The following is an 18,427-nucleotide window of genomic DNA, read 5'->3' on the forward strand; positions in this document are numbered from 1 at the left end:
TCACCTTATTGCCACCCTGTAAGGTAGGCTATGATCAGTATACCCAAGTTGCACTGGGGGGGTGGGGGGTGGCTCTGTGGCTAGGAAAGAGAGGTTTTACCTAAAGCCAGCTGGTGAGCTCATGGCTGAACCAAGACCTGGATCAGGGAGAGACCAGCTCACACTCTGATCTGAGCCATTCTTACGTATGTGCAAAGCATGTAACTACCATTTATTTCATTTTATTGTACTTATTTCCCTTACATCGGTGAACAATACGTAACATAGATGCAGCATTCTGTCAATTAATTATCATGCATTCAGTTCCATTTTTAAAACAGAATAGAAAAAAGAACCCATACTCTTACAGTCTGTTACACAAACCGCACCTAATAATGTACTCAGATTCAAATTTATGCCTACTGTTTTCCAATTTGTATTTGTTTTCTTTCTTTCTTTTTTGCCATCAAGTCACAGATGACTTACAGTGTCCCCATAGGGTTTTCAAGCCAAGAGACATTTGGAGGTGGTTTGCACCATTGCCTGCCTCCTTGTTACGACCCTGGTATTCCTTGGAGGTCTCCCATCCAAATACTAGCCAAGGCTGAACCTGCTTAGCTTCTGAGATCTGATGAGATCTGGGCTATCCAGATCAGGGCAATTTATTTATTTTTCTACCAGTCTGTTACTCAGATATATCTTAAAATACTTTCTTTAATCCTCTCCTTTGGGTTATTTCTATTCCAATATGCAAAAAACGGGAGCCATGTTTCCGTAAACATCTCCTGGGCCTTATCATTGAGAAGACTAGGGAGGGTATTGCTAAAGGCCCCAATCAGATTGCAAAAAAGTAATCTGCTGCTTGTTGGCCTGCAATGAAACCCTGCAAGCTCCACCACATCTCAGAACTTGCTGCACTAACTCTGGGCTTCCTTGCAAAAAACAACAACGCATCTTGTATGTCATTAAACAGGTTCAAGCTACTCCACCATTGGCTGAGAATAAGTCTCTCTCTTTTGGCCCTGGGAGATTCTTTTGGGGCAGGGCTACTTTTAAAGGAACGCCCTCTCTCTCTTGCTCTCTCTGTCTTTTTACGACGAACAGCATTTATCAAGGCGGTACGTGGACAAATTCAGCTGCGTTTTAGGCAGGGAAGCCTGAAAGCTTGAATGTTGAATGAGAAAGCAGCTTGAAAGGGAAATGAGCAGCTCACAGTGTGTATGCTCATTCCCCTTCCATGTCTGGTAAACATGTTTTGCAGGTTTTTTTACTGACTTGAAAAACCTGCATAACTAAGGTTGCCAGTTCCAGGTTGGGAAATAACTGAAGATTTTGGGAGTGGGGCCTGAGAAGAGCTGGGTTTGGGGAGAGGAGGGACTTCAATGGGGTGTAATGCCATAGAGTCCACCTTCCAAACTGGCTGTTTTCTCCAGGTGGACTGATCCCTGTTGCCTGGAGAACAGCTGTAATTCCAGGAGATCTCCAATCACCACCTGTAAGTTGTGCCTACAACAACACAGTCAAAAACTGTAACACTGTACCCAAAAATACTTGACACTTGATTCAAAACATTCATATATTAACAGTGTAGTACTCTAAATAACCATTCAGATCCATTCCAAAGACACTAATGTGAATAGTCCAATACAGTTCAACAAATTCCTAAGAGTTAATAAATGTCCAGAGAACTAAGAGGAGTAACAGTTGATAGATGGCCACAAAACACAGTTGCTAAGAGGTGTGGCGACGGACCACCCAGGTTCCTATCCATTTCAGGACTTCGTCAGGCCACCTCCAGTGATGGAGTTATAATGAAGAAAACGTATCACTTAACAGATACACATCATATATCAAGCAGGGGGATCCCAAAAGCTCTCTATACCAAGGAGAACTATCACCAGCTCTACATATATGCCCCAGCATTCTAGACTTGATTGGTCTAATGGTAGACAAACATGGACAAAGAAGACAAATCATGTAAATAGAAGAGTTGCAATTGTTGAAGGTAGAAATTCTTCAGGTGATGTTCATTTCACTGAAATTCACAGTTGGCCCTTCTTGAACTAATTCACCTTTAAGATCCAGCTGTGTTGAATCAGGGAACATTGGAAGGCTTTTAGCAGGACGTTTGGTTTTCTGTAAGTTTAGAACCTCTATTATTCAAGCCGGTTGGAATAGATATAGACCGCTGTATACCGTCAAGAAAAATATGTAGAGCTTGGTTAGGAATTTGTTGAACTGTATTGGACTATTCATGTTAGTGTCTTTGGAATGGATCTGGTTATTTAGAGTACTACACTGTTAATATAAGAATGTTTTGAATCAAGTGTCAAGTATTTTTGGGTACAGTGTTACAGTTTTTGACTGTGTTGTTAGATGCACAACCCTCTTTGCTGTACTTCCATTTATTTATTCTAAATCACCTGGAAGTTGGCAACCCTATGCATAGCAATTTCAGTTTTCTTAAATAAATGGTGTACTCCCAACTTAAGGATACAACTGCATCCCATTTTCTACAATCCTTCTGGGGACAAGGCCTCTTTCTGGTATTTGTAATCTGGTCAAGCAAACTGGCCAGGGAGGACATTCTATTCATAAAGAATTCTTACAACGCTCCTCACACTAGAAGGATCTTGGCATGTACCTGGCAACAGGCAGATGCTCCATGAAGCAATTGTCAAGATGCGGACCACCACACCTAAAGGGAAGAGAATGAAACAATTATCTTGGGAGACTGAGAAAGTCTTGCATGACTTCCAGAGGTCATGAGAGATAGGAATCCAACAGCGCCATCCTAAACAGTTAGACCTTCCTAAGCTCAGGACTGAGAAGGGAATAGGTCTGTTAAGAATGGCAGGACTTAGAAGGGTGTAAGTCTGTTTAGGATGGCACTGCAAGTTATCTCCTAGGGAATCTTGCAGGAAGGAGAGAAGTAAAAGCCACAAGTACTAGTTTCCAACGCCTTCGGATAGACTGAAAACTATAAAATAGATTCCCAACTGGAAACCATTTGTGAATTTGGGTAGGTGGGCTTACATTCAGTGCTGAAGGATTCTGCTCCCTCAGTTCTAGAAGGCATCCTATTTCATCTCCAAAGCTAGATTTCATCAGTCCCCCTTGCCTGTCACCCCCCAAAGTGCAAAAAAAAAACCCTCTTCATATTTGGATAGTCCTGATTTCAGTCCTGATCAAAGAATCTGGACCAGGTACTATCTGCGCTCATACTCCAGCCGCTGCTTAAAAATCCCATCATTATGCTTTTGATGCACCCACTTCTGCCTAAGCAAGAACATCAGCCGTGGATGGTCATTGTGGCCCCAACCAGCAATAAATTCTAACCTGGAAATTCTATCTCCTGACACTGTCAAACTGCTCTCCCTCCTCCATTCCCCTTCCCTTGTGTGTACATTTGGGGGGAGAATGGACTTTTGTCTCTATTTTATTCAGGGCTATTTTTGGGCAGGAACACACAGAAACGGAGTTCCGGCTGGCTCCCAAGTTGGCCACGCCCAGCAGGAACTCATTAGCATAACAGGCACCACCCGACAGCAGAAACTCATTAGGATTGGCTACTTTAGGGGTGTGTGGCCTAACATGCAAAGGAGTTCCTGCTACAAAAAAAGGCCCTGGGTTTTGACAACAAACAAGGTAAATAGAATAACAAGCAAAAGGTGGGTATGGCTGGATAACCACACTTCTGGTAACATGTGGGTGCGGCCTAATGTGCTAATGAGCTGTGCTGTCAGGGGTGTGGCCCAATAGGCTAATGAGTTCCTGCTTTTGGGTGTGGCCTATTATGCTAATGAGTTCCTGCTGGGCTTTTTCTACAAAAAGAGCCCTGAATTATTTTAATATGAATAATAATGGAGTGGCAACTGTTTGGGAGAAAGCACTTAAAAAACATTGAAATGGATACTATTGCTAACGCCCTGATTTTGAACCTTACCCTTGCGTGCAGTTCTCATGGCACGGCCAGCACTCCCTGTTGGCATCTGGGTACTTGAAGATAAGCCCCTTCTCCCCTAGGATGCCATCAGGGCAGCTCTCCACGCAGTGTGGTCCGTCCTTGTAGTTAGCACACTGTACACAGGCATCAGCACCCTGAGGAGAGAAACATGAGGCGGCTCACTGGGGAGTTCATGGCACTGCACACAACATGGATACTGGGGAAGAAAGACACGGGGGGAGGGGGAATGCCTGGGATTCCATGAGCTCCTGGGACGATGCCACCTCCCCTTGAAATGTGGCAGGACTTAGCAGTGCCCACACTGGCTTCTGTGTCCTTTTTGTTGCTTCTTAAGTCTACGAAACTGTCCATAAAACAGGTTTTCAAAAGGGCAGCTTTACATTCCCGGTGCTCTCTCTACAAAGCCACCACCTAGAACGCTGCTGGACTCTGGCAGAGGTGGTGAAAACTCAGGGGTCAGCAGCACAGGAGGTGGATTTTTAGCAGTACCCAAGGGCAGCACCTTCTCTCCAGAAGCTACACCAGCACCAGGGAGAAGGATAGCAAGAAATCCAAGTTAAAATGTGTAATTTGATTTTTTTTAAACGGCTTTCATTAAGTTGTTCACTTGAAGGTCAAGGGATGAGAGACAAGCCGGACGGCCACTGCTATCTTGCTCTTTCAGTGGCTGGCAAGGGAAAGTTTCACAGAGGAGGGCCAGGGCTTGGCACTGAGAGCCAGTTTGGTGTAGTGGCTAAGAGCACGGACTCTAATCTGGGAGAACTGGGTTTGGTTCCCCGCTCCTCCACATGCAGCTGCTGATGTGACCTTGGGTCTGCAACACAGGCTCTGCTCCATGGACCATTGCTACTGAGGCAAGACTGGATATTAAACACAAGGAGCAGGGCCTCTACCGCTATGGCCCCAGAGCTAGGGAATAACCTCCCAGAGGAAATCGATTTAAGGAAGGTCCGGCTGTCCTCGACTAGGGCCAGGGCCTTTTCGGTCCTGTCCCCGACCGGGTGGAACTCTCTGCCGAATAACATCAGGGCCCTGTGGGATCTGATGCAATTCCGCAGGGCCCGTAAGGCAGAGATGTTCCACCAGGCTTTTAGTGGAGGGCAGATACGGGAGGTTAAGACTGGCACCCACTCTCTTCTCTTCTACGGCCCCCACGTGCCCTCCCCTGCCCTGCTGTGCAGGGACAGCAGTGTGGCCGGCAAAGGAGGATCATGATATGCCATCTTGGGTGGGTTTCAATGTATTGTTTTACTGTCGATAACCTCCTCTCAATTCAGCATCCTAGAACACAATCCCACTCAACCCTGATCAGTACTGATTTCCCCTGATCACAACATTTTTACCCTGCCCTCCCTGGTAGGAACTCAGAGAGAGACGTATGTGTTCCTCTCCTCTCCTCTTTTCCCTCACAACAACCCTGTAAGGCGGGGGAGGCTGAGAGCATCAGTGGTCTGTCCTGTGTCTCCTAGGGGTTTGTCCCTAGATGACCAATCTAGGGATCTGAATTTAGGCTTCTCCAGGCCTTGTCCGACACTCAGGAAAAATGATAAGCTAAATAACTGTTGTTTGACATTGTTTTGGATGTTTATTACCAGGGGTTTATGCAGAAGTCAAAATATTTTTACACAAATACAGGGGGGAAAAAGGATTGCCAAACCCCACCCCACCCCAAGCTCCAGGGCATTGCCATACCGATCCACCACAGGTTAGGTCACCGTCAATCTTCTGGCACTGCGAGTGGCAAGGGAAGCACGCGCCATCTTGCAAAAATTCTCGAACCTCCCTAAATGCAGCACAGAAGACAGGAGGCATGAAAACCTGGGGGCCAGGAAGGAATTGGAGGGAGAAGAAGTGGGTGTCTGTAACAGGTCATCATTACCCTTCATAGAAACTGCAGGAGTCCACGCAGGTTCCTTCACGGCTGTAGTTGCGGCAAGAGACACATTGGTCTGGGCCAGGTCCCCAACAGCCATTGTCAGAGCAAAGAGGATCACAGACTTTCCCTTCTCGTACTAGTAGAAAAAGAGAGATAGGGCCCAAATGATTTATAAACTTTTAGAAGCAGCAGAAATGGACAATTTGAATTTACAACTATAAGATAAAAAAGAAGAAACTTTTAAGAATAACTGGCTGAGAATATATACATGGATAGAGAAGTATCTTATTTTGGAAGACTGGCATAACAACGCTCAGAAAGAAAATATGCAAATCAACTTAGGTGCATAAATATAAGATTCAAGGATATTATGTGAAACTAAACCAGAGAATCGAGTATAAGCTCTAATGTATGTTTGTTGTTATATGTTATTTTTTGTTTTATGTTGTTTTCTCTCTTTGTTACTGTTTGTTTGTACTTCCTATTTCTGAAATCAATAAAACTGTTTACAAAAAAAGAGAGAGAGAGATAGGGCCCAACTGGGATCCAATCTTATATTGGAGACTTTGCTTCTTAGAGGCCCCAAAGCCCAGTTCTCATCCCCTTGACCTATCTGTGGCCAAGCCACAAAAATGGTAAGTTCCTATCTTAAGGGTTTTTATATCTCCAATCCCATGGGAGCATCAGGGGTCCAGTTTCCTAGAATCACCAGCCTGCTATCGTATTTGTCATATAGCTTCATGGTTATAAATACTAACAAGTGGCATACACATAATCCACAGTCTGCATGCATCATACTGCAGCAGGTGAAACATCTGCTCTGATGTCACTGGGGCAAGACAGGCAAAGGCGTGACATCCCCTTTGGCTTCCATTTGCTTCATTGCTCTGATGTCACAGCAGGCAACTTGGGCCAAGGCAACTGACTGCAAAGGAGAATTTGCATTCTATGGTCACTGAACAGCTTTCCTCAACTTGGGCCACAAACGAATTGTCTACAAGCAAAAGGATTTCAAGCAATACTTTGTTGGGGCTCGTGGACATGGGAAGGACGCCGAATGAAAGGGAAAGACCCTTGTGATTGGCCTGGCCCACAAGTTTGGAATATTCATACACCACTCTCTATTGCACCATGGGAAATGACTCCTATAGCACATAATGTATTTGTGTTTGTGCGTTTGAGTGCATGCAGGGTGGAGCTGTGACAGGAGTTCAACATCAGAGACAGAAGGAACATGTATCCCACTTCTGAACAGCGTGTGTGTGAATGTTATTCGGTCAGGGTCCGCTTGGCCCCTTCCCATAGGGATTCTGTTCATCACAGAGAGAGCGATATTCCTTCTCTAGGCAGATAAAAGAACTTTGGAATAGCCAAGCATGAGTCTTCCTGTGGGGAAAAGGGGGAAATTCACTCCTGCAGTGTCTTTGCATGACCAATGCAGGAATTAACCATGCTCCCAAAAGGCCTCTATGGAAGCCCTAAGGCCGTTCACCTTTGTTCATGTGAAGGTAGCCTAGAACCAGCAGGCACCCACTTGCAGTTTCCCAGCCCCCGAGACTGTTCATCCCTTCCCTACTGGCCCCACACTCACTGCATTTGTCGGGAGGCTTGTTAAGCCTGATGTCAAGGTCTGAGCGCCGGCGTGAGAGCACGTTCCAGTTGATGGTGTGGTAATAGCAAAGCTGCTGGTTCTCAGTGATGTAGACCTTGCCGTCGCTGATCTGTCGAAGTGAGCGAAAGCCCAGCGAGGTCACATTCATGTTCTTCATGATCAGCATTGAGAAACCACGGCTAGGAAAAACAGACGCTAAAGTCAGGCCTCGGGAAAGAGAAGTGGGGCTACGCTGTCTGGCTGGGAAGCAACAAATATTTTTTTCCCTGTACTTTGCAAGCATTTAGCAGAACGAACCTCTCTGCCTCTACAAGCAAAATGGGCAGCTGTCAGATTTTTTTCCTGTACTTTGCCAGCATTTAGCAGAACAAACTTCCTCTACAAGCAAAATGGGCAGCTGTCAGACCAAGGCCAGGATCTGATCCTGAAGTCCAATCCATGCACAATATATAGGGGAAAAATTAATGCGTGTGGGTGAGAGGCCCGATTTCAGAACACCCACTGCTGCCCCTGTGACTTTTCAGGCTTCCACTGGGCTTTGTGGCTGGCTTGCTGCTCCACGGCAGACGTTCTGAGCAGGCGGGCCATCGGCATCCCTAGGAGGGCAGGGGGCAAGGCCTTCCCTGACGCAAGAGCAAGGCAAAGGAGGCTGGACAAGGGAGCAATCCTTACTTATAGAGGCTGCGGCCACCGATGGTGACCAGGTTGGAGAAGACGCTGAAATCGTTCATGTGTTTGGGCCACGACTGGATGTTCAGGTAGCCTGGAAGCAAGGACAGAAGGGCGATGATTTCCGAACCCCTTAAATGTTGTCCTGTTGCCCAACACCACCACCCCTCTCGTGGTCTTTGGGCTGCTGCCCAGGTTCAGAGCCTTGTGTATGAATTTCACTACCTCCCCATCTTCTAAAGAGGTCCCCCCCTCCCCAAGCAGTGCTGTTGAAATGCCCCATGTAAGCACCCTTTCCTTACAGCACTCCTGTTCTCAACGGGTGGTGCCCTGAAGTCTGCCTTGACCTGAGACTCCCTCAGCTGCTCCTGCCACTCCCCAGATCTCAGTCCAATTCCAGCCAATCATGACAGGAAAGTGGAGCCTAGAAGCATTCCCTGAGTGAGCAAGAAGCCAGATTCCAGTCTTTGCCCAGCAATCCCTGAATAACATCCTGTCTGAACCTACATTCTCTTTCCAATTTGCTGCCTCCTCTTATATATGGTATTCATGTGTACAGACAGTCACCATGATATAGTGGTTACAGTGTCAGGCTAGGAGCTGGGGAACCCAGGTTCCAGTCCTCCCTCTGCCATGGACGCTCCCTGGGTGACTTTGGGCCAGTCATACCCCCTCAGCCTAACCTGCCTCACAAGCTGGAAAAAGAAGTTGCAAGCCCCTCTGGGCATAAGATCTAAACAAATAAATTGTACTAACAGCACACCAGGCTAGGGTTGCCAGGCCTGGGAGGGAAAATACCTGGAGATTTTGGGGGTGGAGCCTGAGGATAGTGGGGCTTTGGGAGGGCAGAGACTTCGATGGGGTACAATGCCACAGAGTCCGCTTTCCAAAGCAGCCATTTTCTCCAGGTGAACGGATCTCTGTTGTCTGGAGATCAGCTGTAAGAGTGGGAGATCTCCAGCCACCACCTGGAGTCTGGCAACCCTACACCAGGCACCACACGAAACACTACTGGGATTCAGTGCTTTTTTAACAAACAACACTAGACAAGAGCAATGAAAGTAGGAGAGTAAAAGAGGATGAATATTAAATGAGAAAGCAGCAGGGGGCAGGGGGGAGTAGGAAGGGGGCAGCGCAGGTACGGATTGGAGGAGTGCAGGGTAGTTTAGGAAAGGCTTTGAAGTAGGGTATTCTGAATAAAATCTGTGTTGGGGAAAGCTGAAGCATGTACAAACCATGTCACTAGAGCCCTTTTTAGTTTTGTAAAAGGAACAAATGTACATATTCTTCTACTCCTTGTCACAGATGATAAGGCAATGGGGAGTCCAGTCTTGGGCCACTCCCCTCAGACTCTCCTGTGCCTTCGGAGATTTCACTCAGCATTTCTCACAGACCTGCAAGCCTCTCATCACAACCAATCAAGGCCAAAACCAGCACAAGGAGGAGGAGGAGGAAATTGGATTTATATCCTGTCCTTCACTCAGAGTCTCAGAGCGGCTTACAGTCTCCTTCCCTTCCTCTCCCTACAAGAGACACCCTGCGAGGTAGGTGGGGGCTGAAAGAGCTCTGAGAGAACTGTTCTTGAGAGAACTGTGACTGACCCACTCGGCTATGAGACTGGAAGAACCTCAGGCCAGTCTCTCCCTCTACCTATCTCACAAGGTTGCTGTGAGGGCAAAGCAGAGTGGAGGACCATGTACACTGCTGTTAACTCCTTGGAAGAAGTCAGGATAGGGTATGTATGTGCCATTTATGGATTTAAATAAAATTAAATTCCACTTTTTGTGACACACACACACTCCGGTACTTGCATGGAATTATAATACAGGTACTTGCATGGAATTATAATATAGGCACAATCCTGGCTTTGAAGAAGCACTTTAAAATGTCATTCTGAAGAAGAAGAGATTGGATTTATACCCCGCCCTTCACTCGGAGTCTCAGAGCGGCTTACAAATTCCTTCCCCTCCTCACAACAGACCCTGTGAGGTAGGTGGGACTGAGAGAGCTCTGAGAGAACTGCCCTTTCAAGGACAGCTCTTATGGCTTGCCTAAGGTCATCCAGCAGCCACAGGTGGAGGAGTGGGGAATCAAACCCGGTTCTCCCAGATTAGAGTCCGCGCACTTAACCACTACACCAAACTGGCTCTCAGAAGAATGAAGTTGCTGCAGGCAGCAGGAGTCCCACAACACAAGCCATAAGGGGAGAACTGCAGTAAGCCAACGGGGACTGAGTGCAGTTGTCCCTACCTCTAGGGGGGGAAAGCACTGCCATCTGAACAGCCACTCATCTCACAACCTGTTATCCAACACTCTCAGTGTCACAGACCAGATTTTAAAAGATCCTGTTATACAAAGCTCCTCACAGCTAAAGCTCACCTGTGATCTCTCGCACTGTCCGGAAGATGTTGAGTTTTTCTGGGTCCAGTGCAGTTATGTTATGCCACGGGTCCCTGTGGGTAGGAAACGGAGGAGGTCAGAGCCAGGCAACTGGCTTAAGGCTGGGTCAACCCAGGAGTCTGGCAACATCCTTCGCCAAGGGTTTCTTTGTCACTCGCGTATCACAAGGGGACAATCCTTTCACTCTTGAATTTTTGTGCATGACCAAGGGGCACACACAAGGCTGCAGTGAAGCTTAACAGCTAAGGGGAAAAGAGCCCCTGAATAAGCAAGGGCTCTTTTCTCACCCTGGTTGCCAACTTGAGGTAACTCGCCAGAGTTTTTTAAACAAAAAACAGTAGCCAAAAACTTTAGGGAAATGACAAGTTTTACAGTCAAAATGCTCAGGTGGAGCACACATTTCTTTTTTTTTTTCCCAGCCAGGTAATTCCCCAGCCTTGGAGGACAGCCATGATACTGCCTTAGCAATTCAAATCACTGGTCTAACAAAGGTCAGTGTTCTCTACTCTGACTGGCAGCAATTCTCCAGGGTCTCAGGCAGAGCTCTCTCACATCAGTGGAGGCAAGGCAGAGGTCTTTCACAGCATCTGCTACCTGTTCCTGGAGATGCTGGAGACTGAACCTGGGGCTGTTTGCAGGCAAAGCAGCCCAGTTCCTGGCCACAGCTGTCCCTCTCTCATATGGCACAGAAAATACCAAGCAGGCTGAACCCCAAAGACTGTATGCAGCAGGGGTGTTCATAAAGGGAAAGGGCAATGGATCTGTGGCTGCACGGGGCTTCAAAAAGCAATAGCCTCCCAGCTGGGCCCAGGACATAACTGGCAACCAGCAGTGCCCACTCCCCAGCATTTCAGCAGAAATAGGCCACCAGCACTGTGTCCTAGCAGACACTTCTGCATCATCTTCAGTGGCGTAGCCATGAAAAGCACATAATAACCCATACTAGCTGTTAAAAAGCAGGGGTCAACAATAGGGTAAGTAACACATTGCTAAAAGGAATTCTTGTACCTTACAGCTTATAAAAAACAGGGCAGGATCCATGAATCTCTGTCCCCCCCACCCCAAAAAAACAACCAGAAACTGTTCTGATGGAATGATTAATTTGGATTCACACCTGTGAATGAAGAACCTTAATAAACTTAGGAGTCCTGATTGTCTAAACAAGTCCTGAATCTGCGCTCACTGCAATATGGTTATGGGAGGTTACTGTACTTGGAGGAGGAGAGTAAGAAGTGTTTTGTAAGGTTAACTCTCTTCTACTGCTGCTGCCACCAAGAAAATATTAGAGGAGAATATTTCTGGTTAGAAAGAGAGCATTGTGCTCAGTAGGAAACAAAGAGCTGGCTCAATCCATTTTTGCCGCCCGAGGCCACTCATCACTGCCTCCACCTCATCCTCCACCCATCCCCTTCCCCCGGAAGCCAGAACAGCTCCTCCTCCTGGCATTCTCCCTCCCCACCCCCCCAGCCCTGCTTAAGAACAGTGCAGCCTGCCTTGCACACCCTCCATGGCTTGCCAGTTTCTCACAAGATTATGTCCTTTTCTGAGAATTAAGATATGACCTGGAAACCTTTCCAATAACCAAACTTGTTTAGGAGACCAAAATGGTTCCAAATTCTTGCACAGAGAAGGAATAGTGTGTGTGTGGCTTGCCACACTATTTTTAAAAAGAGGGCTACAGCAGAAGGGACAACCTGCTCTACCTCTCAGGTGCAAGCAGAGGTGACAGAGATGAGTGCTTGGGCAGGACGGGAGAGTGGTGACAGGCAGGAGGGACAAAAGGTCGCCACAACCCCCAAAATCCACTGCCAGAGGGGTGACTGCCTCACTTGGCCTCAAGGTAGGCCCAGCCCTGTTTCACAAATATCTGCACACTAAAGCACCAATGACACTACTAAAGGTACCACCCAGTATTCCATGGAGGAGATGACTCAGGCCAGACAGATTCCCTTGTTAGATACTGACTTTGCTTTGGCTACAAAGACAAATCTCCCCTCATAAAGTGCTTGGGGGAGGGGGGGTTACCATTGGAACAGAGACTTTTGTAGCATCATTGCTTCATCAGCTAAACAGCAATCAAGGAGGGATACAGAGTGACACTTCTGACAGTGGCAGGGAGCAAATCCAACTTCACCGGGAGAAGCCGAAATCAATGAGGGTGGATGGGCAATTGCCCATGCTGTCTCTAAAAAGGGCTAACAGACTGGGCCACGAGGTACCTCACCATCTGCACCAGGGAGTGGACAAGGAGGGTGTCAAAAGGAGGTGGACTTAGGTGGTAGCTAACCTTCTCCATTTTGATCGGAGGCTGAAAGGGATCAGGGGCCAGCCAAATCTGCAGCCAAAAGGAATCTGGGACCTGCTTGAGATCTACAGGGGATAGCTGCTGCATGGCTGTCAGTCACTAATCATATTTCTCCCCAGGGATCACAGTCGCATGAGGACTCCTGCACAGGGCCCACTGCTTTGTGGCTGCTACTCAGCTGTTCTGCCCTGCAGCACAAGTGACTGCATTTTAGTGTTAGCCACATCATTACTGCATGCCTACCCTTCCAGGCCAGTGATAAGGAAGTCCAAGTTGCCCAAGATCTTGGTGCAGTTGATAAAGCGGTCAATGTTGCTGGAATCCACTGTCTGAAACTTGCTTCCGATTCCGGTTCCTTCACAGGCTGAAGAAGCAGGGTAAGGGGGGGGTGAGTTTTAGGGAGATGGAAAACGCCAGCTTATCTCACACACCCCAACACTTCCTTGGGGTTAATGTGAGAAGCAACAGTAACTATGCCATCCTCTGTTCTGGGCAACTGAGATCAGCCCCCAGCATTACAAGGAGAGCGAGCTTCTAATAAATCACAGTCTCTTCTCATTCAGTGGCTTGGATCCTGCCTAGAATTACCTAGGACATAATGGAGGAGGATCAAGTTTTGCCAATTCTCCACTCCAAGCTATTCCTAGGAACCCCTGTCCCCCAGGAGCAGCATTCTGGGTAGTGTTCTGGCAGGCCCATACCCAGAATTTTGTAGCTTGTGGAGCAAATCTTTTCTGGTGGGGCTGCCATTATTTTTATGTCAGCTCCAATCCACCCCCAGGCCCAACCGTCAGCTGCCACCCTCTCCCTCCCTCCTGCAAGATTTAAAGGGCCCGTCAGCTGATCAGTGGGGAGCACGTGGCCCGCTGATCAGCTGGAGAGCCCTTTAAATCTTGCAGGAGGGGAGGGAGAGAGGCATGTGCCATTAAAGGATCCCTTTAAATGCTTTTGAAAAGAAGCTGAGAGCCCTGCACGCAGCCCGCCCCCGCTTCTTCTCAAAAAATCTTCTTCTCAAAAAAAATCTTCTAAAAAAATATTGTGGTGCCGCTGTCCCTTTAAAGAAGGGGGCAGAGCCCCCATTAGCCCCACTGTAGGTACAGACCAGTGTTTTGGCCTCCTGGGCAGTTCTGAAACACCTTCTACCCCAACAAAGTGGAGAGAAGCCAGGATTAGCTCGTAGCTCTAGGGAAGAAGCAAGTGGACACCAGCAACCACGTCAGCAGGGCCCCCATGGGCACCACGTTGGGGACAACAGAGATAGCCTGTAAGGCCCCTTCCAGCTCCGTAATTCTATGAACTCTTCAAAGATTGTTGAATGTACCCGGTGTGATATGAGATTATATCCCTCACATTTAACAGGCACGTATGTGTTCTGTATTGGGGACACAAAAAACCAGGGCTATTTTTGGGCAGGAACGCACAGGAATGGAGTTCCGGCTGGCTTCCAAGTTGGCCACGCCCAGCAGGAACTCATTAGCATAATAGGCCACACCCAACAGCAGGAACTCATTAGGATTGGCTACATTAGGGGTGCCAAGGAGTTCCTGCTACAAAAAAGCCCTGGGTTTTAGCAACAAACAAGGTAAACAGAATAAGAAGCAAAAGGTGGGTGTGGCTGGATGAGCACACTTCTGGTAACATGGGGGTGTGGCCTAATATGCGAATGAGCTGTGCTGTCAGGGGTGTGGCCTAATATGCTAATGAGTTCCTGCTGGGCTTTTTCCACAAAAAAGGTCCTGCAAAAAACCCAAAGCAAGAACGAGGCCTTAAGAGCAAGGAAACTTCTGGTGCCATCACTCTTAGATGGTCCTCCGTTCCAGCTGCCAGGCTGGATGCAACCCCTGTGGCTGTTTATTATCCCACATACCTTTTGGACAGAGTCCCACACAGGGCTCGCATATCCTTAGGTCATTTTTTTCCACTTCCATTTTGTCGTTAGGGCAAGTTCGGACGCATGAGCTCTGATCCACCACAAAATTATCTGCAGGGAAAAGTGGAAATGAAGGAAGGACAACAAAGATGAGAAACCAGTAGCTGGAAGGTCTTGGGCTCCATCTCCGGATCTGAGAGAAAAGGAGAATGGGATGTTTGGGGCTAGGGATCTAAGGATGGGCTAGAAGCCAAGGCTGCTCCTCGTACCTCTCCCCAGCTCTGGAAGGGAGAGTGAGATCTAGTAGGTCAGTGTGTGAGAGGGGAACTGTGATTCCTAGATTCTGACTTAGTCCCAATGAGGATTCACAGATTAAAGCAAACTTTAAAAAAAAAACCCTCACAAAGCATTTGCTCTAATTACTCCCTCTCCAAATCTGGGAACAGTCAAACTAAAAAAAAAACCACCTTGTTTGGTCCCAGAAAAGAGTGCCAGAATAAAGCACGGAGCCTGTGGAGAATTAGGAGCTATCCATCAGTTCCATCGCTGAGGGAAACAAGCCAGCATGGTGCAATGTTTAAGAGCGCTGGATCAGGATTTGGGAGACCCAAGTTCAAGTTTCCACTCTGCCATGGAAACTTGCTGTGTGATCTTGGGTCAGTCATTCACTCACAGCCCAGCCTACCTCACAGGTTTGCTGTGAGGAGAAAATGGAGGAGGGAAGAATGTTGTAAACCACTGGGGGTACTCACTAGAGGGGAAACTGTGGTATAAATAAACAAACTTCAATCACAGTCCATACAGGTGTCCACTCACAGTCAACTCTGTGCGCACATGAGGAAGGAGCTAAATTGGAATTATGTTGCCCAACCCATAGCAACTTCTAAAGACTACCCTTAACAAGACCTATGTCACACTTGGATATATGCTGCTTGGTGGCTCTTACTATGCACATCAGCCCATCAATCTGGTTGCTTCCACCAGAGGGCCACAATTTCTCCCACCAGAGGGCCACAATTTCTCCCGTGGAGAAATGGCAGTTCAATCCACTCAAGAGCCCCTGTTTCAGTGCACAAGGGACACTTGCTCCCTTATTGCCATAAGCACCACGTCTATGACTTACGTGGACAGTTTTTGACACAGATGCCGCCGTACTGGTATTTGGTATCAGGGTTGGGCTCCAACTGGAATGTGAGCTTGTCGTAGATCAGTGGAAGTGGACAGAGAGTCTCACAGGCTCCACTGTCATTGAAGTTCCGGCAAGCCTGAGATTGAAGAAAGGGTGTTGGAGAAAAATGGACAAGACCTGGACCCCCAGCCTTCCAGAACACAATCCCAAACACTCAACCACTCAACCCTGATCAGTACAGACTTCCCCTGATCATGACAGCACACACAAAACAGGGACAGGTCTTCGAAATCTATTCTGCCAACGACAGAGCCTTCCTCCAGCACGGGGACTCTTCCTCCAGCGGAAAAGGCCCGCCCCTTCAGAAGAAGGCCCCTAGTGGTGAAGGGAAGCTCTGCCGTTAGTGGAACAGATTCATAGACTCCAGCCCCTGAACTAATTCCATGGAGACATTCTTAGCAGGCTCAGTGGAAAAACCACGTCTGCTGCACCGCCACCCTTGTTCTCTGAGACAGCCCACTGAAAAGCCATGACTGCGGGAAGATGGCATTGTAGCTGGATGTGGGAAGAGGTAAAGATGGGATCAGAAAGGAAAGGTTAGGTAGTGGGAAGGATAGCATGACTTTAACAAAGGGTGTCAAAAGATCTGGTATTATTGTGCCTGCTGGCAGATTGTAGGAACTAAAGAAAAAGAGGATGGATATATAGGGAATAGCACAGCAGCAGCAGCCTTACAGTCTCCAGAACTGCAAACGTTATTGAAGCATTGAGGAATTATAGGGAACACTGAGGGATTTATGTGGCTGTACATAGAACAGTGCTGAGAAATGAGAGCCAGCATGGTGTAGCGATTAAGAGCGATGGACTCTAATTTGGAGAACCAGGTTTGATTCCCCACTCCTCCACATGAAGCCAGCTGGGTGACCTTGGGTCAGTCACAGCTCTTTCAGAGCTCTCTCAGTCCAAAAAATAAATCTAGTGTGCCACCTAGTGGTGCATAATTCTAGAAGAGCTAGAACTTCAGGCTGCCATACAATCTTAGCATCTCCTGGCTATACTACACGCAATGCCATACAATAATTAATTAAAATTAGTGCTGAGAGATGCAAGACTTAGTACTGCTACTGTTTCCCTACAAACCTCATGTGTCCCTGCATTCAAAGGACAGTTCCTCTATGATCCTCTCCTCCCATTTCTTTGACCCATCCCAAACCCACAAAGTCACCCCCCCCAAAAAAAAAACTCGACATGGAGAGTGGTCACGTACAAAGCACTGTGTCTTGCTTGGTCCAATGCAGCCTCCTGCGCATTCATCGTGGCAGCACTCATTGGGGTTGGGGCCAAAACAACGGCCATTGCATTGAGGGGCACATATGCTCTTGGTCACTGCAGCAGAAGGGGGGGGAAGCATTGATGAGAAGCTGTTAAGTCACAATCTGCTTCTCCCTGTAGAAAAAGTCAGCTAATCCCCCCAGTTCCTCCCTGAAACTTTTGGCGCGTATACGTTTGGTACCCTGTAAAATAGGCCCTGCCTACAAAAGTGTGAAGTGTTTAAGTCGAGGGCATTTGATCCTTACCAGGATCATCATTCCAGCCCATTTCCAAGCACAAGCCGCACGATATCCCATCCTGATGTAATTAACTGGAGGACCAGGCTTTGCTACCATTCACAATTTTTGTTTCAAAAGGAAACCAGTTGTGTGCTGCTGCACTCAGTTTACACCAATGGGAACACTGCAGATAGCAAGGAAATAAGCAAAATATTGTTGTTGTTTTTAAGTCAATAAGTTGTTCCTGGCATGGCAGGATGGCACATGAGTTCATAGCTTTTTCGGTCTTAAAAAAAGTTAGCACTCTGGCACTGGGTAACAGCCAAAAAGGGCATTTAAAGGCAGGTAAAAGGCAGTGAGGATCTATGTTGTTCTTCACAAACGAAGAATAGAAATTGGACAGTTTTGCCCTCCATTTTCATCCAACCACATTCCATATAGCAATCATAAAATGCACTGGCGCGCTGTCTGGGGGAAGAACTGCATGTCCCCAGAAAGAAAATGAAGCAATAACTAATGGTGGGAAAACGTGATCTCTCTGCAGCACAGGTACCACCTCAAAGGAAGATCCCTGGATCATGAGTCAGTCACCAAATGAGCAGGAACCATGTGCCTAGATGTGATGGGGGAGATCCATGCACATTTACACTTATGCCCATCCATATCCCATCTAGCTTTCATTCTTAACAAAAACAAAGCAGATGGGTGAGGAGAGCTAAGCCCCTCTGGTTTTTTCCTTTATGGATTTTTCTCCCAGCTTGGCTCCAATAGCAGAAAAGCACCAAACGTAATTGGAGAGCAGTTGAGGTAAGGCCTAGAAGGGGGCAGACTTTAGGTCCCCTAACCACATGGTACATTTTGCTTTGTTTTTTAAAAATTAGACTCTCCCCTCTAACCCTGCCTTAGATGTGAATAGAACAACCCTTGAATGGATTTCTCTCAGTGCCACCTCAGCCACATCTAATCTGTTCCTAACAGCGCCATCCTAAACAGAGTTACACCCTTTTCAGCCCAGTGATGTTGTAGATTAAGAAGGGTGCATAAGTCTGCTCAGGATGGCCGTGTAAGCG

At 47.4% G+C, this 18,427-nt stretch overlaps 1 protein-coding gene across 1 annotated transcript in view; it reads right to left on the minus strand.

Annotated features, from left to right (window-relative positions):
- Positions 1-18,427, minus strand: part of ERBB3 (erb-b2 receptor tyrosine kinase 3) — a 105,281-nt gene that overhangs the window by 15,045 nt on the left and 71,809 nt on the right. Inside the window, exons 6-16 of the mRNA XM_015408694.1 lie at positions 17,075-17,193; positions 15,802-15,943; positions 14,676-14,789; positions 13,052-13,172; positions 10,483-10,556; positions 8,107-8,197; positions 7,414-7,613; positions 5,826-5,958; positions 5,639-5,729; positions 3,926-4,080; positions 2,624-2,677 (exon numbers count right to left, since the gene is read on the minus strand). Of these exons, the coding sequence (XP_015264180.1) occupies positions 2,624-2,677; positions 3,926-4,080; positions 5,639-5,729; positions 5,826-5,958; positions 7,414-7,613; positions 8,107-8,197; positions 10,483-10,556; positions 13,052-13,172; positions 14,676-14,789; positions 15,802-15,943; positions 17,075-17,193 (1,294 nt within the window). The remainder of the gene's footprint in view (positions 1-2,623; positions 2,678-3,925; positions 4,081-5,638; positions 5,730-5,825; positions 5,959-7,413; positions 7,614-8,106; positions 8,198-10,482; positions 10,557-13,051; positions 13,173-14,675; positions 14,790-15,801; positions 15,944-17,074; positions 17,194-18,427) is intronic.

Source organism: Gekko japonicus, unplaced genomic scaffold, assembly GCF_001447785.1.
Source record: "Gekko japonicus isolate JY-2015 unplaced genomic scaffold, Gekko_japonicus_V1.1 scaffold2118, whole genome shotgun sequence".
In the NCBI taxonomy this organism is placed as follows: Eukaryota; Metazoa; Chordata; class Lepidosauria; order Squamata; family Gekkonidae; genus Gekko; species Gekko japonicus.